The 24,196-nt window shown below is 36.9% G+C and overlaps 1 protein-coding gene across 3 annotated transcripts in view; it reads left to right on the plus strand.

Moving 5' to 3' along the window:
- The window catches only part of LOC109108440 (tetratricopeptide repeat protein 7B), a 36,334-nt gene extending 12,340 nt beyond the window's left edge, over positions 1 to 23,994 (plus strand). The window contains exons 9-22 of one of the 3 annotated variants that reach the window (XM_042774114.1): positions 139 to 276; positions 1,232 to 1,315; positions 2,109 to 2,213; positions 2,362 to 2,479; positions 3,378 to 3,435; positions 3,525 to 3,597; positions 4,431 to 4,591; positions 6,668 to 6,784; positions 7,944 to 8,041; positions 9,273 to 9,434; positions 11,339 to 11,389; positions 17,823 to 17,963; positions 20,890 to 21,092; positions 22,501 to 23,994. In XM_042774114.1, the coding sequence (XP_042630048.1) occupies positions 139 to 276; positions 1,232 to 1,315; positions 2,109 to 2,213; positions 2,362 to 2,479; positions 3,378 to 3,435; positions 3,525 to 3,597; positions 4,431 to 4,591; positions 6,668 to 6,784; positions 7,944 to 8,041; positions 9,273 to 9,434; positions 11,339 to 11,389; positions 17,823 to 17,963; positions 20,890 to 21,092; positions 22,501 to 22,722 (1,731 nt within the window). In that variant the 3' untranslated portion in view covers positions 22,723 to 23,994. Of the gene's footprint in view, positions 1 to 138; positions 277 to 1,231; positions 1,316 to 2,108; positions 2,214 to 2,361; positions 2,480 to 3,377; positions 3,436 to 3,524; positions 3,598 to 4,430; positions 4,592 to 6,667; positions 6,785 to 7,943; positions 8,042 to 9,272; positions 9,435 to 11,337; positions 11,390 to 17,822; positions 17,964 to 20,889; positions 21,093 to 22,500 lie in introns of all 3 variants that reach the window. The other 2 variants (XM_042774112.1, XM_042774113.1) reach the window with 2 other exon arrangements.
- Positions 23,995 to 24,196: the final 202 nt, after the last annotated feature.

Below are 24,196 nucleotides of genomic sequence, written 5' to 3' on the forward strand. Positions count from 1 at the left end.
ATTAGAATGATTTCTGAAGGATCATGTAACAAGACTGGAGTAATGGCTGCTGAAAATTCAGCTTTGCTATCAGAGGAAGTGTAGTGTGATCATGTGGGTTTGGGGGAATGTGTGTATTAATATCTATATTTATCATAGGCTAATAGAGACGCCGTATTGAGTCGAATCCCCGAACACAATAATGACCGAATCATCAGCCTCCAGAGTGCCTCACTGGTGTACGACCTGCTGACCATCGCGCTCGGCCGACGCGGACAGTATGAGATGCTCTCAGAGGTGAGGTCCTGCCCACGCTCATCACCATGGGAACATTCAGGAATACTCCCTCAGCGGGACGAGTTAAACCTCCCGGTGTGGTTGCTGTGGTAACAAGACCAGACCTGCACTCTAGACTGCACTACCTCTGTGTGAATGTATGTGTCTGTGTCTGGTCTGGAGGTTATTCACAGTGTGCATGTGAGTTTGGGGGCATGTAACAAACCAGAATAATGCTTCAATTATTTATAATATATGATTTCATGTTATTATATTATATTACATAGCTTTTTTTGTATTCAGAACTAACCCAGATTCAAAATTAGAGTGACCATGTGTACATGTCACAAACTTGTCCAAATTAAACAGCATTATTAATAACTTGATACTTAATGTTTTATTTTTGCCATGGACAAGCCTCAGTGTTTGTTTTCAGAAGCCTGGCATATTTAGGACAGAACAGGCAGGCAAAGAAAAGCATTTTTGGTGTGTGTGTGTGTGTGTGTGTGTGTGTGTGTGTGTGTGTGTGTGTGTGTGTGTGTGTGGTTTGTAGTCTGATGTTTTCATTAGTGTACCTGGACAGATTTTTCTCTTCCGTCTCCATCTGTTGATCATGCTGTTGTTGCTAATGTTGGACTCAGCATAACTTTTGCTGTCTTTTATATTCAAGGATTTTTTATGGTTGTGCAATCACAGGGCCCTGGGAGCCTGCCATATTTATTGTGTGTGCCCTCTGCAGGGTCATATGTGTGTGTGTAGCTGTTTGTTATATAGATCTAATTGTTCAATGAATTGCTCTCTGCTAATCTGCTGGTGTGATTAACTGTAAAACCTCAGAGACACACTGAAAGCCTGTGGCATGCTGGGTAATCTTCAGCAGGATGCATGGCCTGGCTCTGTGTTTGACCTTTGTGTGTGTATCTGTTGGGGGTCATAATTATTGTTCTGAAGTTATCTTAATGTCTCTTCTCCACAGTGTCTCGAAAGAGCCATGAAGTTTGCCTTTGAGGAGTTTCATCTCTGGTTCCAGCTTGCTCTTTCCCTAATGGCTGCTGGGAAGGTTAGTGTTCCATTTTCTGCCTGCCATGTACCTCAGAGTTCCCACAGTTATGGAAAACCTACAAATATCAGGCAATTTTAAAGTTGTGATTTCAGTGAAAGGAAAATTAATAATGATAAAGGCCGTTTTATGTTATTTATTTGATATAAAATATCTTATATATTTAATATTCAATTATATTCTCTTATTTTTTTATATATTGGGGGTCAGTAAAAATGTTTGAAGATTTTGAAAAAAGTTTCTTATGCTTACCAAGGCTACATTTCTTTGATCAGAAATATAGTAAAAGCTAATATAGCAAAATATTATTATGAAATAAAAATAACTGGTTTGTACTTTTAATATATTTTAAGAAATGTAATTTATTACTGTGATGAAAGGCAGAATGGTTTGTATTTTTGGTTTGTTTTTTTAATTTTTTTTTATTATGTCAAAAATCATTAGGATATTAAAGCAAAGATCACTGTTCCATAAAGATACAATAACCAAAAAAAGAATGTTTGTCTAAATTTCCTTCCATAAATATATAAAAACTTAATTTCTGATCAGTAATATGCATTGCTAAGAACTTAATTTGGACAACTTTAAAGGTGATTTTCTCAGTATTTAGATTTTTCTTTCACACTTAGATTCCAGATTTTCAAATAGTTGTATCTCGGCCAAATATTGTCTGATCCTAACAATGGATAGCTTATTTATTCAGCTTTCAGATGATATATAAATCTCAAAAATGAACACTTAAGACTGGTTTTGTGGTAATGACTCTGAGTCTAATCTTGGTGTCTGTGTGTAGTCGGCTCGAGCAGTGAAGGTGCTGAAGGAGTGCATGAGACTGAAGCCGGACGATCCCACCATTCCTCTGCTGGCCGTCAAGCTGTGTATTGGAAATCTGCACTGGGTAATAAAAGAGGAATCATGGGAAATACGCACAGGCTCAACCGGAGGGCTGACCCTGACCTGTTTATGACTCTGTAAATCCATTACCGTTAGACCGTCCACGAACAGTGAGATGGTGATGACATGGGGTGTGTATTTGTGTGTTTTAGCTGGAAGAAGGTGAGCGCTTTGCTAAAATAGTGATTGATATGGGTGAGAAGGCGGCTGAATTCAGGGCCAAAGGCTATCTAGCTATTGGTCTCGTCTACAGCCTGAAAGCCACAGATGGTAAGCATACCTCCAGTAGAATGCACTGTATATGCCATTTCTGTGCCCTTATATGACTGTAATCTTTACTGTATCTTCTGTAACACACTCTATATTCTCCTTCTAATCCATTTATAATACTTTATACCCTGTTTTGTCCTCTGTAATTCACTCTGTATCTGTTTATAACACTATATATTGTCTCCTTAATTTCTTTATACTGCTGTATACTCTTTCTCTACCCTCTAACACACTCCGTACCCTCCCAGTAGTCTTTTATACTATGTAGTTTTTTTACTCTTCCTTCTATAATGCACTTTAATACCTATCTAATATCCACTGTATAATACCTATATAAAACAATACACTTTCTATAATCTATTATAATGCTCTATTTGTTCCTTTATGTTTTTTGCTAGTGGTTCTCAGCCTTTGAAATTCAAAGACCGACTATTGTATATTTTTTAAAATATAATATTTTAATATAATGAAATAATATTATCATCCTATGGCCCACTTGGAAGTTTTTGGCCCTTGTTGAGAAGAATAAATATTTTGTACCATTTCTGTAAAAGATTTGTACGTTTCCCTTTCTCTACTCTTATATAACACATTTTAATTTTATTGCCTTCATAATTCTTTATACATTTTCTCTGCATTCTATAATGCGATCTATACCCTTCTATAATCCACTGATACTTTATAAACTCTCTCTTTTCTTATATAACACACTCTGTAATGACAGTTACATAATTTAATAATCACTCCATAATGCTCTATTCATTATGTCTTCCCTCTGTTACACACTCTATAATCCTGTGATATCCTTTCTCTGATATTAAGGTATCTGAAACCTTGCAGATTGTTTCTTGCGTTATCTTGTCCTTACCATCTTCTCACATTTCTGTTGTCTTAACAGCATCTCTTCGAGGAATGCAGGAAGAGTATCAGAAAAAAGCACTGAGCGCTTTCCAGAGGTGAATTTCAGACTGTCCTAAATCTAACTAACTAAATCTCTCACACACACATACACACTGATGAAACACTCTGTTTCTCTGTCTCTCAGGGCACAGAGTCTGTCCCCCACTGATCATCTAGCTGTTTTCTACCTGGCGCTGCAGCTGGCTGTATCTCGACAGGTAGGAGAATCTCACTCTCAGATGATTATCTTCTCCTAGAATGATGCCTTGATAACTAGGTGATGCATTTGCACATGGTTAAATTCATCTGCATCAACCCACATCTAGGGCTGGGCTATATGGCCAAAATAGTTTTTTTATTATTTATTTTTTTTATCATTCAATTTTTATATTTATCACAATATTCATTTTATACCATTAAAGAGGAAGGACATGCACTCCAAATGTTTGTTAGGCCTCAGGAATGAATGTAATCGAAACATCTTTCTTTACTACTATATTCCACATATTAAGCTACCTTTTAATTTAGGGCCACATTTTATTTTCCCCCAAATTTTGTTTATCTTTTTTTCCTGGATTCTATGTTTTATGATTTCATACAAATGTATCATCAGAAATTAGGTATAATGAAATTAATTCTAATAAAACTAACAATTTAATTTATCTTTTAAAATGTAATCAAATGAAAATATAACAATCAAATAAAAAATACAATTAATTTACGACAAAGCATTTACAACATAATTGAACTTGTATACGGTACAAATTAAAACAAGAATGAAAAATTATCTTGGTTGTGTGATATTAATTTATTAATAATATTAATGAATATAATGTTTTAATAAACTTTATCAATAAATTTTTTTTCAGTAAATATCAATATTGATTTTTCACTTAACCCTAGCCATATCTCACTCTTCTATGTAAATTTTATTTTGTCTTTATTTCCCTCTCCCCAGATGTCAGTCTGTTATTTTTCCTTCTCATTTCTCTCTCGCTCCGTTTAAACAATCCTCTAATAAAAGCGTCTCTTGTGTGTGTGTTAATGTCAGATTCCAGAGGCTCTTGGTTATGTACGACAGGCGTTACAGCTGCAGGGCGATGATGTTCATTCACTGCACCTGCTGGCCTTGCTGCTGTCAGCTCAAAAACACTACCACGATGCTCTCAACATCATCGAGATGGCCCTCAGCGAATACCCCGAAAACTTCATGTGAGTCCCTGTCGCACTTTTTATCAAACCTCTCGAGCTTGTAGTCAGATGTAGCTTTGTTTTTTGCCTGCGCTGAGTTGAGACAGTTGTCAGAAGCCAATCTGAGAATAGGAAGGAGCCTATTCTTGGATCAGTGAACCAATCAGATGATTCCATGTCCTTTTGCACAACATTTGTAAAGCCTCACACATGCATACACAAACACACACAGTGGCAGGCAGTGTTTAGACATTTAGAGCCATGCCACAGTGCCCACTCTAATGAGAATGTTTGTGTTTGTTGTAGCAGCTGGGATAGATGGGTACATATCTGCTGCTGGGATCTTTAATTAGACGAGTTAGAAGTATGCGTGTGTGTGTGCTGGATGTTTGAAGCACTGGGCAGTCCCCACGCAAATTCCCTTCTCATTCAATTTGATCAGAGTCCCCTCCATCTCTGTATTTGTGTGTGTGTGTGTGTGTTTTGTTGCCCTTCCGGCTGTGTGCTTCAGCCACTTACATAATAGAAAAAAAAATACAACAGCTTTCCTTTTCCTCCAATTCTATGCTCCTCTTTTTCAACATGTTTTTCCCCTCAGGGTTTTGGTATTGTGCGTATGTGTGTTTGTCCAGTTTGTGTGTGTGTGTGTTTCCATGCATTTTGCTTCACTGCCTTGAAAGGAAATGCACCAGAACATCCAGCCCTCCTTATTCCACATACATAGACACACGCGACAGGATTAAATCAGCAATTGTGTGGGCGTCCTATAGCATGCAAATACAGCAGAGATGAAAGCACGGCTGATGAGAATGTGCCATCAGCTCTCTGAATTTGGCTGAACTCGGACCAGCATGGCCTACAGAGACTGGAGCGCGTGTTTAAAGCGCTGACCGATCTCTGTTCAGCAGAGTCGAGCAGCTGCATCGACAGCAAGCTGTTGAAGAGCAGACTCTATATATGGTATCTTCTTCACACATAAACACACACCGGCTGGATCTCTTCACATGCTGCCATATCTGATTATAGAAATGCCCATCTGCACTCATGATGGTGAGATTTTCACTCAGCTCGAACAGATCTGCTGTCTGCAGAAATGTGTGTGAAATACAGGTGTTATTAGAGGATTCTGTGAGAACTAGACAACTAGACAAGCTACAATACTCCACAATCATTCATCCGCATATGCACAATATACAAAATAACACTCAATATAACAAAAAAACATAATTTGGATAATTGTACATATATTGGTTAATATTTCATATTTAATTGTATTTATATTTATATTACCTTTGCTGTCTATGGTCATTTGTAGTTAAACTTAGTTAAAATGAAGTAAAAATGCAGTGAGATATTCGTACGATTTTTGATAACTGTTTTCTATTTTTATGTGTTTAGAAAATTTATTTATTCCTGTAATGGCAAAGCTGAATTTTCCGTGGCTATTTCTCCTGTCTTCAGTGTCACATGATCCTTCAGAAATCCTTCTAATATGAAAGAAACATTGTGCTGCTAAATATCTTGTGTGCAAACGGTGATATATTTGTTTTAGGATTCTCTGATGAATAGAAAGTTCAAAATACAGTACATTTTTTTTATGGAAATCTCTTGTAACATTATAAATGTCTTTACTGTCACTTTTGATCAATTCAGTGCATCCTTGCTGAATAAATGTATTTCTTGACATTCGCTTGTAGCATTTAAATGGTTGATTTTAATTTTTAGTGTTTCAATTTTAATGTATTAGACAAGTAAAATCAGCAATTTTTGGGTTAATGGTCACAACATAAAAATAATCTAACATAAATATATTACACATATTGTATTCATGAAAGTTTTTTTCAAAATTTTTTCTCATTTCGCAGAGAAATCTATTGATATGCTCTGTTGATGTTTATTTGAAGTTATCCCAGCAGAAAGGGCTGACTCATCTTGACCTTGGTTTAAAGTTTTGTATTTAAAAGGGCGTGCAGAAAAGATTTACACTGATTTATCTTTATCTATGTTCAATAAATACTCTTCTCTGTTTATTAAACACTTCATTAGACATTCAGATGGATGGAGAGTGATAATAAACACTTCTTTTTGTCTGTGTAGTCTATTATTCACAAAGGTGAAGTTGGAGACGTTGTGTCGAGGTCCAGAGGAGGCGTTACTCTCCTGCAAACGCATGCTGCAGATTTGGAAGTCCTGTTACAACCTCACCAACCCCAGGTACATACACACTCCAGCTGTTGACACATGAATGCTAGAAGCTCAAGTGTCGGCACTCACCATCACACATAAGACAGCACAGCATGTGTCTCTGACTGTGAGGAGCTCACCACACCTTCATTAAAAATAAATAAAAGCACAGCTCATACCACTGCTGCATGCTATGATTCAGTCCAGCATTCTCTCACTCACTCTCTCATTCTAATTGTTGTTATTAATGGCTGAAATTGCCGGAATACACTGCCAGAATACTCCAACTTTTCCTGTCAAACTGTCCTGAACTCAGTACTTGGTGACAATCCACCAGAGACCAATTAGTGCCTGGACACTGTAACCAAACTCTGCCACAAATTCAGAGTCCCTCCATCCAAACCCTGGGTAGCGCCACTTTGTCAGGACCACTTGTGCTTATCCTCTATAAACCCCACCGCTGGTATTTAAAGTCATCCTCGAACCCTAAACAGTTGCCACACTGTCAGATGTTTTTGTGCGCATTCCAGAGACAGTATGAGGACACAGAGACAGACCGCATCTAGAAATATGAATGGGAGAAATCGTGCATTAGTGGTATTTCAGTATAATTTTGTGAGCAAAAAAATGCTGTTTGTCAATGTCTTTTGTAGCAATGTATGAAGCACAGCTCACACAGAAGTCAAACGGAGCAGCCTTCTGGCCACTGAGTTTTATTAACAATAAAATGTGTGAAATTTCGTTACACTTACATTAATAGCTCAATCCGAGGCATATCTGTAACTCATATCATCAAGAATTGAGTTTGGGCTTTTTTTGATTTGGACCAATAAGCAAGCACTCCAGCAGCCATTCACAACATGCAAGTAACCACCTATCAATGTCCTGACAACCACCCGTAACACCGTAGCATCCGGGCACCAAGTCTCCTCACATTTTCTTCTAATTTTTTCTTTTGAATATTTCAGTTATTTCTATACTCCTTTTCAGATGAATAGTGTTGCAGTAGCATTGTGGTTGTGTGTGCAGTAGCAGTCTGCTGAGTGTAATTTCTGAGGGTTTCATCATTCTATGTGTATTGATGTGCAAGGATCGTGACATCCTCTGTCTCCTGTCTGAGTGCTTGACTCATTCTCTAATTTTAACATCTTAATTGCCTCATGCTTCGCGTCTTGTCTCATGTGTGTAGTGATTCTGGGAGGGGGAGCAGTCTGTTAGACAGAGCTGTTGCTGACCGTCGTCAGCTGAACGCCATGACACTACCTGACTTCAGTGATCCAGAGACAGGTGAGTGCGCACATGCACACACACACACACACACACACACACACACTTTAATGTCCACATATCTGTGTCTCTATAGTTATTGTGGCAACAGCTTTTTTGCCCTACAATTTTTGGTGAGTTTGCATCACCATGACAACTGACATCAGCTTTGCTGTCATTTTATCTGTATTTCCTGCATATGTCTTTCTCTTTCTCTCTCAAACACAAATTTAGATTTAGAATGTGTGGCCTAATGAGATGATGGGTTAATGCATTTTGTAATATACTTTTATTTTTTGAATTTCTAAAGCTGTAATCCTTTTAGAAGGGTCATATCATGAAAATGTTCTTCTATTTTAAGTTCTATGCAAACATACAGTATTTATACTTTAGAGCTTGTTTTTTTTTTTTTTTTTTTGGTCCAAAAAGTCCTTTAGTTGAAACTAAGTTGCAAAAAATTGGGTTTCTGGTGTCAAAACACTGTTTAATGTTAAGCAGCTTGGCCTGCCAAGTCATGGTAAAGTGATTAGAAGGAAATAGGATGGATGCTATTATTCCTCAACACAAGAAGAAATTGTGGTTTAACCCCTTTAATTCCTAAAAGAACGATAGGCTTTTATTCAGTACTTCATGTGAAAACTGCTTCGACTCATTTCAGTTACAGCTAAATTAACATGAATTTCCCCAGTATCTCATGCAGTGAGTAGAGTAATTAGATAAAGAGGGCTGAGATGAGTGCAGGTGTTTATTTGCTGTGTTTGCACAGCAGTGATGCTGGAGGGTTTCTGTGCTGTGTATGCAGACTGTAAACATGTTCTCTTGCTTCTGTGATTCAGCAGTTACCCATTTTCTTTAAAACCTTATCTTTCTGTTCCAGCTGTTCAGTTCTAGTTATTGTTTGTTTATTCAAATCTTTATTTATTTATTTATTACATTTTCCATTATTTTTATGGCTGTCAATCAATTAAAATGTTTATTTACTTTGTAATTTTAATTTAATTTAAATGTACAGAATTGACATACAGCTCAGAAGTAAAAAATGCATTGTTTTTAACATTAATATAGTTCAGATTTATGTTAAATTAACACTTCCCTATGACAGTCCTAATTATTTAATGTCTTTTTCATTCTGTATTCACTGGAATTGATTTTAATATTCTTTTTATCCTCAATATTCTGTGTTTCCCCAAATAATTTATCATTCATTTTTTTTATATCACATCCTTTTCACTTTCTCATTTATTATTCCTAGCCTCTCATGCCTCTTCATCCTTCTCGGGGTCAGAACCTGTATCTCCTCTCTTTCCTCTTTCATCCTTCTATTCATCACCTCCACCCAAGGCCGAATCCACCCAGAGGCGCAGCAGCCATGCTTTCTGTGACCATGTCCCCCGCCGACGCTTCTCCTCTGCCAGTAATTCACTGTGCACCTTGTGTGTGTTTTTCGGCCAATAGCCAGGCATGATTCTCCTCTAACTAGCCAATCCCCTGCCCCTAACTGCACTGTTCTGCCTGCATAACCCCACCTACCAGCCCAATTCAATTCTAGAGTGTTTGGTGACTTGTTTGCTGCTGATGTTTGGATTGGTACTGAAGCAGTGTTCGGGTTTTGGAAGCCTCATTTTGAAGACCATGACCTCTAAAGTCCATCAGGCACTAATGGATTTGTAATGTGGTGATTTTAACCTGCCCAAGAAGCAATTTTCCCACCAATTTTCAGGCCATATTTACACTTTTTTTTCTTGTTTGAAGTACAGTGAAGAAAGAATCTTAAATGCACAGATTATGTGAATAAGTGATTGAGTCCATGTACTTTTGTTTCATGAGTTAGATGTAGCTCGCTCTACTTTTATGGTCTGGCAAGTTACAGTATGGCTTATATCAGCTGTAAAAGGCCATTAATTGAGTACAGGGCTGTTATAAGACTGTAAATGCCGCTGGCAGGATGATGTGATGGTGTGGGTTCAGGGATCCAGTGGCCCGTGAGACTGACGCTAAGCACTTAATCTCCACTAAGAGGCTCGTGGGGATACGAAAGACAGAGAAGCAGTGACACTTGTTAACAGCCATTTAAGACCTGGGATCATAGCCACACTTGTATCTTCAGTGAGAGAGAGAGAGAGTTCATCTACAGATATCCTGTGTTACTCAAACTCACTCATACTGCAGTTTTGTCACCTTTCTCTTCATCTAAGATACATTCTCCCTCTTGCTCTGTTTACACTACATATAAACATCTGTCTCAGGCAATCGCTGTCAGATTGCTGTTTGTGTCTGTGCATGTAAATGCATGTATTTACATGCATTTCCTGATCAGATTTTGATGGGACAGTCTCTTGTTTTGTGATGGTATGCACTACCATTCAGTTTGTTTGTTTGTTTTTTTTCAGCAAAGATGCATTAAATTGCTCAAAAGTGGCAGTAAAGACATTTATAATATTACAAAAGATTTCTGTTTCCAAAAACATGATTGATTTCAAGATGGATAATAATTAGAAATGTTTCTTGAGCACCAAATTATCAAATTAGAATGGTTTCTGAAGACTCATGTGACACTGAAGACTGGAGTAACGGCTGCTTAAATTGTGTCTTTGCCATCACAGGAATAAATAGAATACTGTTTTAAACTGTAATAGTATTTTACAATATTGGTGTTTTTACTGTATATTTGATCCAATAAATGCATCCTTGATAAGCATATAAGGCTTCTTTCAAAAACTCATAACCTTATAATCAACCCCAAATTTTTTGGTAGTGTACATCACTTACTGTTTCAGTTAAAGTCAAATATAATCAACCCCAAATTTTTTGGTAGTGTACATCACTTACTGTTTCAGTTAAAGTCAAATAAACTGGAATGTTTCAGTTAAAGTCAAATAAACTGGAATGTATGACTGACCGGTGAGTAGGCAGTCCCTGAGACAGATTTTTTGGTTTTATAATGTGTTTTAAGGGTCTGTCTTTTTCTCGGTCTGTCTTCTGCTGTGCGTGTGATTTTGTTTCTGCTGTTACTCACTGTGCAGTGTTTGTGCATCCAAACCATTGCATTTACACACTTAAAGCCCTAAACACAGTGTCACACACACCTGGGAACCTGCTACCTGTGTCAGCAGAGCGTGAGAATCACAGATACAGGGTTTAAAGGGCCATTACCCGCTCAGGAGGACTCATGACACTTTGGTTTGTGGTGTTACAGAAAGTCATACAACTTCTTTTTTGTATTATATTTATGTTTTTGTCAACTTTCTGTTGTGGTTGTTTTTGTTATAATTTTTTTATGAGTAATTGCCCCATTTTTGTTGTTCTTTTTGGTTTCCGGCAACCTTCCAGATGCTTTCTTTCATGGTTTTGACTCCTTTATTGGGGTTTGTAAGTAGTCTTGCTGTTACTACTCTGCCTCTATACACATACACGCGGACACACACACATGCGCACACACACCTGCTTCATTGCCTCGCTGGCCTTCTCCCCTTTGGCAGAGTGCACCCACAACCTGTCTGTTAAGAAACTCCAACACACTAAAGCATAATGTGTTCAATAGAGGCGTTGCTTCTTACCATTTGTTTTACCCCCTTATTGTGTGTCCTTTCCTGGTGTTTTGTGTCCCAGGTCTCTTTGCGCTGAAGAGAGACGTAAATGCACTCATTTGGCCTCAGTTCTTAATAATTAAAGAGACAGTATTGTTCCTCCAGGCATTTCAGACAGGGTTTAATACATACTGCTGATTAAAGCCAAATATTTATGGGTACTTTTAGCTCTGTTTGGATTCTGACTTATTAGTTTTAATGAGACAATTAGTTATAATTATTATACTTGTTATTATTATTAATGGTATGGCAAGTATCGCTATTACTTTTGATCATTATTAGGATTAGTATTATAAACAGCACTTTATACTCCAGAACAGCTTTTGCAGTGTCTATGCTACAGACATCAATAACACTTTAATCCTCCATAGATATTAAAAACATTTGACCTTTTTTCCCATTTACGCTAATGTCACTTTTGATGAATTTAATGAATCCTTGCTGAACAAAAAATGTATTTCTGTAAAAAAAAAAAAAAAAAAACTTAACCCCAAACTCTTAAATGGTATACTGTATATATATATATAAATATACACACTGCCTATCTCTTGTTATCATAAGAGCCCTGTAAAAGTGTTCGGTGATTATAAATTAATCTAAATAATTTGGTGCCTCGGGAGAGTATTGACCTTGTCTAAAATGTGCTTTAATTTTTTAACCATTGATCCAAAATTAGACTTAAGCTGTTTTAATTCCATCTGACAGTCCACGGTTTAATCCCAGTTTAAGATTATTGTTTCATTTTATTTAAAACCCGAGTGAGGTCAGGCACATTTAGAGGGACTTTTACTGATCCTGTAATTATTTTAAAAGTTATTATTTAAATATTGATTATTTGTCAATAGGGTCACTTGATATAAATTGGGTGTGTGGTATCTGATGAAACAGCACCCAGGTCTCTGGACCATAGATAACAAGCTTTATTTTCCTTTAGTGTCTCACATTCTAGAAGCTGTTTCTAGAGTCAAGGCTCTGTTAACAAAGCGATGAATCATTTAAAGGGGTGCTATTATGCTTTTTCACTTTTTAAACTTTAGTTATGTTGCTGTTTGACCATAAAAAAGATCTGCAAAGTTACAAAGCTGAAACTCCAATTCAAAAGGAGATATTTTATTTAACAGAAATCACTTTTCAAAAACAACAACAGGTGACTCGTTTGGACTACAACCGCATATTTTCCGGGATTTGTGATATCACAAAGTGTGACGAATGGGACGAGACCTGGTTGAGCTGCTCTAGAGAAGGCAACGAGTGTTATCATTATGTCGGACACACGCTAGTTTTCCCAAGACAGACGAGCATAGAGTGGTTACAATCATTGGGGTTTAAATCACGCTCAAATTGATTTGATTTTGACGCAATATTTACACTGAAGCTCACAGCAGGCGGCTATGGAAAGGGGCATGACATTTCCCGACCAGGCGCCGAGTGCTGTCAATTACAACACAGACTGGCCCAGCTAACCAATCACAGTGCATTTAGTATTTCATAAGGCGGGCCTTCATTTGATACAGGAACTATTCGAGCTGTTCATGCCAGACTGGGGAGAGAGGTGACGTAATAATGTAAAATATGTGAAAAATAATGTGTTTTTCGAACAACCTAGTATAATAGCCTGTTCTAGTACACCCCAAAACAAAATCAAGACCTTGTAAAAGAGCATAATAGGACCCCTTTAAGAGGACGGGATTGCGTGTGTCATGATCATGCTGAGAGGTGCTCATTTACAGCCAATTACGACACAGGATCTGGAAACAGTCATAGCTTGTAAAAATCAATGCTAAAAAAATGATTTTGGTATTCAAACGTGGAATTAATTGTTTTTGGGGACTTCGGGAAAAAATTATTAAAATTGTTGGAGCACGCTAAAAATATCGTATTGTATCAAGGAGTTAAATAATAACTCTTTAGCCTAATTCACTCTAAAGTAACTGGGAAATTATGTCCCCTGTGTTTAACAAATAAATTAATAATGTTAAATGTTTACAATTTAAATGTGCCTGCTTGCAGAAAAAACCTCTGACGTGTGTGTACAGGTTATCGTAAGCTTCTAGGAATGGCAAAAGGGTGGATGCATTAGAAAACAAAGACTTTCTGTATATTTACAGCAGGTTCTGGTGAAGAAAGTACTGTCTCTTTAAAAACATAATTGCTTTTATGTGTATGTGTGATTGCGTGTGATGATGCTTTCCCACTCCTAGCATGGAGCTCCATGGTCACGCTCTTTCTGCAGGCTGGTCTAATGCATCATGGGATGTTTGAGTTTGCGTGTGTACACGCATGTGCTTAAGAGAGATGTGAAGCTGTTGACCTACTTCAGTAGTTTGTTATGTGCTTAACACAGTCAAGTATAAGAATTTTTTAAATATATAGACTCACTTCAATAGTTCATGGATAGTTCACACTTAAATAATTCATATTGGATCATTTGCTCATGTTGTTCCAATCTGTATGACTTTCTATTTTGTGTAAAACACAAATTGAGAAGTTGAGCACAATGTCCAAGCTGCTCTTCCACACAGTGAAAATGCAGACAGATGTTGTCAAGTTCCAAAATTACAAAACAGCACCATAGAAGTAATCTGTTTGACTTTTGAGCATAATTCAAAAGTCTCCTAAAGTCACATGATGGAATTTGAGTTATCCTCCAGCGTAACTTTCAAATGAAATTTACTGTACATATATTACCATTCAAAGGTTTGGGGTCGGTAAGATTTTTAAAATGTTTTTATTACAGTAAAAACAATCATATTGTGATGTATTCATATAATTCAAAGTAATAATTAAATGTTTAAAAGAACTGCATTTATTTGAAATAGAAATCTTTTGTAACATTAAAATGTATTTACTCTGACTTTTTGATCAGTTTGATTCATCATTGCTGAATAAAAAAGTGTTTTTAAATCTCACTGACCCCAAACTTTTGAACAGTAGTATATTAATGCATGTGACAGCATGTTGTTTCAGGAAGTGCGGTTAAAATGAGAATAAAAGTCATTAAGTCATAAAGGAACAACATGAGAATAAGAAACATTGACCGAATTTTCATTTTTAGATAAACTGTCCACCTTTAAATAGAAATTATTGTAAAATTGGTATAACCTAGAACAGCCATGAATGTTCTGTGTCGCGGTTTAAATTTGTTCAGTCTTGTGGCCTCTGTGAGTTTTTAAAGGCTGTGGTGTAGAACATTCATGAAGAGATCCCCTGGAAGCCTTTTAAACTCAATACACATAGGGTCAGATTCTCAGTGTTTGGTCCAGTGATCTATGGCTTTGTCCACTGTCGCCATAGAAACGCTAAACATAGGAGCAGCAGCTATGGATTGGACTCAACAGGCTCATTGCTAAAGAGAAAGAAACCGAGATGTACAGGGATCGATTTCAGTCTGAATGTGTTTTATGTCCCGCTGGGTTGGTCGATAAAATCCAGCCTATGACTCACAGAGACTCCTAATATGTTCCTCTGAACCCCGACAGAGACTTTAATGACCACACTGATGCCCTGACCACAGCTCTGCCGGGCAGCCGCACGTCCAGACAAATAGGGAATCTGTGATCGCTGAACTGCAGGGGGCAATTTCATTTCAGTTCACCCAGTTCAGGAAACTGATGTGGTGTCTTCAGTTCATTCTCTGCAGTTCATCTCCTGAATCTGGCAAATTGAAAAGGAACTCGGGCCAAATCTGGAATTTATTGGTAAAACTGTCTATCTGAAGGTCATTTGCTGCTGGCTGCTGAAAATTCAGCATTGTCATCATAGGAATAAATTACATTTTAAAATATATTCAAATAGAAAACTCACTTTATATGGAAATAATATTTCACAAGTTTTTACAGTATTTTTGATTTACCGACCTCAAACTTTTGAACGGTGGAACACAAAAGTAGAAATTTTAAAGATTGAACAAATCGCTTATTGCATGCAGTTATAAAGAATGGAAACTGGAGCACTGAAGCTTGAAAAATGAAAAAAATCTATAAAAAATATCGGAAAAGTGTTCCATTAGATTTAAAGGCTTACAATTAGGGTTTCGATTCAAATCGATTAAACACGATTTATCGCATCCAAAAATAAAGGCTTGTGTTTGCAAAATATATGTGTGTGTACTGTGCATGTATGTATATATAAACGCACACACATACATGTGTATATATTTAAGAAATATATGTAATATATATTTATATGTAATATAAATCATATATATACATATGAATTGATATATACTACATAAATATTTCTTAAATATATACATGTATGTGTGTGTATTTAGGTATACATATACACAGTACACACACATATCATATATATATATGTATGTATATGTGTGTGTGTGTGTGAGAGAGAGAGAGAGAGAGAGATATGTATGTATATGTGTGTGTGTGTGTACCTAAATAGAGTTGTTATTCCCTGAAAATTATGAATATTCAGTTAGTGAATTAATTATTCTTTTAAGTCTGATCTTTTTAGTGAATCATTTGATGATACTTTTAAATTTAAAATGATTGTAAATGAGAAATAGAATGTAATTTTGGGTGAACTATCCATTTAATTGAAACAGACAGAAGAAAACAGCCTCGTTTGCACTGATCTCTTGCTCTGATATGAAATTTGATTTAAAATGCAAGATTGGGTAAATTTGTGGAAAGTAGCAGAGCTTCATTTTTCACTGGTAATAATTTTATGCTGTTTGTGTTTAAGTGGTGTGTGCAAGTGTGCTTGTTCAAATTTTGTCCACGTTTTGGAAATTCTAAGAGTTGACTACAGATTGTAGGATCTTTGAATCTTTGTCATGCTGTTTCTTTACCCTGTGTTTCCTAAAATGACTACTAGTGTTCATTTGTTTTTAAATATTGAATATTACAATAGAAAAACGGTTACAGATCAAGAAATTTTCAAAGCAAGGCATTTTCAAACTTGAACCGTTATATGTTAACTATATAAGAACAAGTGTTTAATAATATTTTGAATTAGACGTTTTTTCTTTTTTGTATTTTCAGTTTTAATTTTATTTGTTATTTTTTAGTAATTTTGTTATGTACATTTATGAGTTAAATTTTTTTTAGCTTTAATTTATTTTTATTTCAGTTTCTAGTCATTTTGTAGTAGTCATAGGCCCCGTTTACACTAGTGCGTTTTCGTTTTAAATAACTTTACAAACGAAACTTTTAAAATAACTTTTAAAACAAAACTTTTGCTACGGTTATGCCTATCATTTACACTACTCTGGCATTTTCGACCCTCGAAAACGGAGACTTTTGAAAAAGCTGCAGACCCTGTTTTAGTTTGAAAACTCCGGGGTTGCATTTCAGTGTAAACGGAACAAAACGGAGACTTTTGAAAACGATGGCGTGGGTGCCCACATTAGCTCTGCGTATCTTTGATGACTGTGTAAACAATAACATCATGTGCATTGTTGTACCCATAGATGTATATGTAGATTCCCCATTCGATCGCTCCAAGCATGTAGATGCATCCGCGATCTAAATAATAGAGAATCTACCTATTCATATCTATGGCTGTACCTGCATGAATGGTCACGTGACATGCGTTTTAGGTTGTTTAGTGTAAACAGAGATTGTTTCTGAAACACAGCAAAAACGCCAGTGTAGACGAGGATCATTTTCATTCTAAAACACTGTTTTAAAACGAAAACGCACTAGTGTAAACGGGGCCTTAGTAATAATCATTAGTAATAGTCATTTTAGCATTTTATTTTACTTTGTTGGCAAGTCAACAGTAATTCTTTAAAAATTTTCATCAAATATATACATTTAATTTTATTATAGCTTTAATTCAAAAAATGATTTTAAATTGTTTTGATGTTTAATATTACTTTTAATTAACAATAATAGCACTGTTAAGAACGGGGATGAGCTGTGATCAAGCTGTTTGGCCTTCATGTGTACAGCATATAAACAATATTCTAGATCAGAGTTTTCACTGAGAGGCCTGACTGTTAGTGTCTGGAGTGTTGTGGTTGTTTGTATAGAGCAAGGGCATCAAACTCAGTTCCTGGAGGGCCACAGTCCTGCATGGTTTAGATAGAACCCTAATTAAACACATCTGATCCAGCTAATCTAATCATTTGGGCTCATTTGAAAATTACATGGTATGTGTGTTGGAGCAGGGTTTGAACTAAACTCTGCAGGAACTGAGTTTGGCACCCCTGGTATAGAGGCTTCTATTTCCACTGCACTCTGTTTCCACTGCAGGTTCCGTCCACGCCACCTCCATAGCAGCGTCACGGGTGGAGCAGGCACTGTCTGAGGTGGCCTCTTCCCTTCAGAGCAGCGCTCCGAAACAGGGACCCCTCCACCCTTGGATGTCCCTTGCCCAGATCTGGCTGCATGCAGGTATAAACCTCACCAATAGCCCTAATTTGCATACTTGTAACATAAGTCAAGCCCACATTCGATATTTACAGTGGGTATAGAAAAGAATCACCCCCCATTATAATAATAGCATTTTGTTGCTTTGCAGCCTGAAATGAAGACAGACACAGTTTATGTTTTATCCAGCTGTATTTACAAATTATAACATCCAAGTGAAAGATATAACACCAACATTTCAGGAAAAAACAAATACAAACCAGGATCACTGAGTTGGAAAAAGGATCACCCCCTTGTGTCAATATTTTGTTAAACCAAATTTTTGCTTTAATTACAGCCTTTAGTCTGTTGGGATTTGTTTCTACTAACTTTACAGTATTTGGCCAGTCTTCTCTGCAGAACTGCTCAAGTTTAGTTCAATTTGATGGTGACCGTTTGTGGACTGCAGTCTTCAAGTCATTCCACAGGTTTTCAATGGGGTTTAAGTCTGAGCTCTGACTAGGCCATGCAAGGACATTCATCTTGTGTGGTCAGTTTTTCTGTGTGCTTTGGGTCATTGTCATGTTGGAAGGTAAACCTTCTTCCCATTTACAACCTCAAGAATTCAATGTTTTTTTGCCCCATCCATTCTTCCTTCTATCCTGACATGTACTCCAGTCCCTGCTGTAGAGAAACACCCCCAGAACAGAATATTACCACCTCCATGCTTTACTGGAGGAATGGTATTTTTGGATGGTGAGCTGTACTGGATTTCCAGCAGACATATAATTTGGTGTTAAGGTCAAATAATTAAATTCTGCCTCAGAATCAAAGCTCAGTCATGACTGCGTGTGGACTTTCTTGAGGAGTGGCTTTTTCTTGCAACCCTACCATAGAAGCCACATTTGTGGAGAATTTGTGATATTGTTTTCACATGCACACAGTGATCACTCTTTGTCATAAATTCCTGCAACTACTTTTGACAGTGTGTTGCCACCCATAGTTGATTGGTTGCTTCAGTTGTACTAGCAAGGACTGAAATGCACCCGAAAAGCTCTTTTCATGCTGAGCTAATCAGAATGACCACAGATGATCACAGTTGAAAGTCAAATGGCTTTGTGAGCCATTGGGAAGGTCATTAGCTACACCTGATTGAGTTTACAAGTCATTTTAGGAGGGGGTGATCCTTTTTATAAATCAGTGATTCTGTTTCTTTTTTCTTTTCTTTTTTCTGACATGTTGGTGTTACATCTTTCACTTAGATGTTATAAGAGTAAATACAACTAGATGAAACAAAAACCGTATCCGTCTTCATTTTAGGCTGCAAAGCAACAAAATGTGATTATTTTAAAGTGGGGTGGGGGTGATTCTTTTCTATACCCACTGTACATTGTAAATGGTCCGGGTTTAATAAACAGCATATTCTGTAGTCTTGCAATAAAATATAGCTTAAGTTCTAAACAAACTGTAATAGAACACCATGTTTAAATATAGACACGTGAACCCAAGCTGTTAATAATATCTTCCTTTGTCCAAGCAAATACATTAGGAAAAACCAAATCCAGCAGGATCAAATTACCCATCTGGAAGCTTTTGCTTTGTATACAATCAGCATTTATGAATAGACAAGCAATTGTGCTTACTTGTGACTTAATTAAATGCAGTGAAGTTTAGGAAAGTTCTGCATCTTCATGGAGTTGATGCAAGCAACTCCAAAGTCATGTGTTTGATTTCCAGGCCACATAAGTACTGATAGGAAAAGCATGAATGCACTTCAATTAGGGGTGTGCAAGTGTTTTTCTGCTGGTACCATGGCTGGTTTAGGATGATCTTTTTCATTAAGAGCCAATATTTGCCCCCTTAAATTGATTTCCAGGGGTATTTTTATATTAATAAGGAAATTTTTGTTTGTCTTTTAAGTGAAATTCTTACATTTTAAAGAATAATTAATTAGAAAAATAAGACATCATAGGACTTTTAGCAATCAAATTAAATGCTTTGCCAATGTGGCACAGAAGCTGCATTTTGTATTTACAATAACTGTTTAATGCAGTTCAGAGGTGGCCTGAATGCATTTACACTGCAATTACAATTGCAGAAATAATAAAATGACAGTAATGTGTTAAAATACAATTTTGAATATTTAAATCATTCACTCAAACAGTTTGTTCAGAAATGCATATTAGTTCAGTAACAAATGTTGTTATTGTTAACTAATAATAAAACTATTAAACATTTTGTTAATTATAATTAAAAACCTGAAATAATATGTAAATATTAGGTTAAAAACTTTGAAATGTTAGAAATGATTGAATAAACTAAAATAAAAGTTAACTGAATTCGCTGCAATAAAAGATAAAGTTGAAGTACTAAAATTTCTAAAACAATAAACTGAATTTTTTTTTTTAATTTAAGCTAAATAGAATTTAAGCTAAATAGAAGAATATTTAAAAGCAACAACTAATAAAAAAATAAAAAAGCACTTAAAAATTTTTTTAAATGAAATGAGAATTTTTTAAAAAAAAAGTAAAAATATTAATAAACATAAATAATGGTATATAAATGATACTAAAACTGAGCAAAATTATGATGCTAATGTAGAAAAGGAATTTACCAAATGAAAATAGTTTCATTTGTTATCTCAGAATAAGACCAAGTAAGGGAACCTTAGCAGGACTTGGCAGGGTGAGAAAGAGTAAATGTGCTTAATAGTCACTTTCCCTGGAGTTTGTTGGCTGAAGAGGGAGGACACCCCTCCAACATTAATCTCCCATCAGTCTCTCGGTCTCATCTCTGTTTGTGAGCTATGAAACGGTTGAGGCTGATGATGTAGCTGACAGTCTGTCTGAGAATCACATTTCCTGTGTGAATCTAGATAAGAAATAAACTCAACGATCAGTCACCACAACAATGCTTCTTTCACTGTGTCCTCTTTATCACTTATTTTCTCTCTCTCTCTGTCTTTCCACAGCGGAGGTGTACATTGGAATGGGAAAGGCGGCGGAGGCAACAGCGTGTACACAGGAAGCAGCCAGCCTGTTCCCCATGTCCCATAACGTGTTGTTTATGAAGGGTCAGGTGGCGGAGCTGCGGGGGAACGTGGACGAGGCCAAGCGCTGGTACGAGGAGGCGCTGTCCATCAGCCCCACCCACGTCAAGACCATGCAGAGACTGGTGAGCACATGCTTTTGCAGTTTTACATTTTTATTTTGTTTGTTGCTCCCCACAATGCAGTTGATTTCAGGTTTTACTCTTCTTGTGGGAACATTTGGTTGTGTGTTTGTGTGATCGCCCCACACTGAGATGGAGGAGAGAGGCGAGATCTCATCCCGTGTTAGTATTTGTCTGACATTTAAGTATTTAGGTGGAGATTTGTCAGGGGTGTGGTGTGTGTGTGTGTGCTGCTGTCTCCGGCTGTGTGCCTTAATAGTAAGCAGAAATGTCACATCTTATAAAGGAACTCCCATGTAGTAGACAGCAGCAGGAGGAAGTATTTCCCTTGTCTCTGGCAAATCTCTCTCTCTCTCTCTGACCTTCTTTTGTGTGTGTGCATGTGTGTTAATGTGTCTGACGCTGTTCTAACAGCAGGACAGTGGACGGCATCTGAACTGCTTACACAACATTAACCCCATGTTTGACGTTGGCTCATTTTTGAACTGTGTACTATAAAGAATATGTTAAAATACCACTTTTGTGCATTCAAACCAGATTATATGACATTGTCAAAACAAATACAACAGAAAACTGTATTTTTATAGAATTGTTTTATGGAAATACAGAGGTCTTTTTTGACACAGATTTGACGAACTGAATAAGAACAATGAGTATTTGCAGTACAGAAAAATAAAAGTGTGAAAAATAATACCATAACTAATATATAAATATAAATAATTTTAAATTAAATTAAAAATACATTTAAGCATTTGTCTAATACAATAAAAACAGTAATACTGTAAAAATAAGATTTTGTTTTGAAGAATAAAATCAGTAGTATTGTTGCTGGCAGGAGTTGTAGGTGGGGGGAGTGAATGAACAGCGGTCTCTTCCACCCTCAATACACATGGCTAAAAGTGCCCTTGAGCAAGGCACTGAACCCCTAGTTGCTCCCTGGGCACTGGATATAGCTGCCCACTGTTCCGGGTGTGTGTTCATGGTGTGTGTGTGTTCCCTAATAACTGCTGTGTGTATGGACTTGGATGGGTTAAATGCAGAGCACCAATTCCGAGTATGGGTTACCATACTTGGCAAATGTCACGACTTTCATTTTCACTTTCATTTATATTCTAATATTATATATAAATTAAGATGTTATTAAAAATATATCAAACTGCTTTTTCAAATAATCTCCATTTTCAAAAACCATATAATATAAAGGACCATGTTGTACCTTAATTAATGAACTTAGTTCTGAGGCTAAAAGATGTTTATATTATTAAATCGATAGGAAAGTTAAAAATCATTCAGAACTATATCTTAAATTTCCTGGCATCTGTAGGTTTGTTGTTTTTTTTTTTTTTTTTTACCAGCAATAGTTTCCCTTTTTCTCTTTTAAATGTGTCTCTCTCTGTCTGTATTTTTGCAGGGTCTGATATTGCATCAGCTGCAGAGGTACAGTCTTGCGGAGAAGATCTTGCGTGACGCGGTGCAGGTGAACAGCACGGCCCATGACGTGTGGAACAGTCTGGGAGAGGTGCTGCAAGCGCAAGGCAACGACGCCGCTGCCACCGAATGCTTCCTTACTGCCCTGGAGCTGGAGGCCAGCTGTCCCATCTTACCTTTCACCATCATCCCCCGCACCCTCTGAGACACTCCGAACGCTCACCACCGCCACCAACAAAACCTCTGTCTGAGAGTCATGCATGAACCACAGCCCTTAAACACACACACAAACCCCAAAACTCTTCTTCTGTCCTGGAATGCCTTTCCCACCCCCTCCGACTTGTTTACCGGTTCCCAGACGTGAATCTGCTGAAAAACTCGACACGATTATCAGTGTGAACTTTTCCACACTGCTTCACTCTCATTGTTTTTTCCCTTCCTATTCCTACCTTTTTTGTCTGCTAGAATTTCCACCGGCTTCTGTACATCGTAGAGGTTCCACCCACCCTAAAATTCCCACCCCTTCCAACACTCTCATTGGTTAGGTTCATACCACAGTACAAGTGGACCAATCAGAAACCTTTTCAAGCCGTTGTCAGGGTGAACCAGGTGATTGACGCAGTGGTTTCTTCAAACCACGGTGCTTCCCGAAACATACAATCTTGAGATTCTAGTAGCTGTGTGGCATACAAACCAGTAATAACACTGACTCAGAGACGGTCAAAAGTGTGTGTACATATGCTGTGTGTGTTAATGGACAGTCAGAGTGTGTGTGTCCTTTGTATGTGCTGATATCCAGGATATCCCTTCCTATGTGGCGTGTGCACGTGTTTATTTTGAATGGAATACATGACACGGTGTTACAGAGGATCCCTGTTACACAAACACACGTAATAAAGGTTGTGTTTCCATGCAGTTGTTCCTGAGGGCAGGTGTGTCACACATGTTATGACTCCTAGAGAAACATTACATCTCCCTTTGATCAAACACTGTATTGTTTATAGACTGTATGTACAAAAATATCGCCTAGAGGAAATGGAATGGATTGCCAAAAGAACAACTATTCTAAAAGCAAATATTTTATCTTGATTCTTATTAAAAGAGAAGATTAATCTAGTTTTGGACATTTCGTTTTGTTTGTTGGTTTATTTTTACACATTTATCATGATTCAGAGGTCAAGATTTATATTGTTGATTTATCAGAGACGTGTTAGATGTTTATTTATCTGTGTCCTATGTTAGACGGGTGAAGGCATATGTATTCCGTGTGTGTGGGGGGTGTGACTGTTACAGATGGACACATTAAACTCTGAAATGCAAACTCTCTTCATAACGGTCAAAGAGATTTCAGTCATGTACAAGAGAGAAAGAGGATGATAACGTGTGTATTTGATGTCTTGGCAGTGTCAATCACAGGGCCAAGCACGCAACTGGAAATGCTGTTTTAAGATGTCAATAAATGATCGATTGTGAAAAATCTGTTTTGTTATTCCTCATTTTCACATTTCGAGTCATTTTTGAGGACAGCTAATATTGCTAATGGAGCCAATATAGATATAGCTAACTGTGAATCTTATCCTAATTGTGACTTTATTTCTCACAACTGTGACTTTTTTTGGAGTTCACTTCTTAGTTTAGGAGGGTGGAAACAGGATTCGATACAAACCTCAGTCTGTCCT

The sequence above is a fragment of the Cyprinus carpio genome, chromosome A17 (genome assembly GCF_018340385.1).
Source record: "Cyprinus carpio isolate SPL01 chromosome A17, ASM1834038v1, whole genome shotgun sequence".
Classification (NCBI taxonomy): domain Eukaryota; kingdom Metazoa; phylum Chordata; class Actinopteri; order Cypriniformes; family Cyprinidae; genus Cyprinus; species Cyprinus carpio.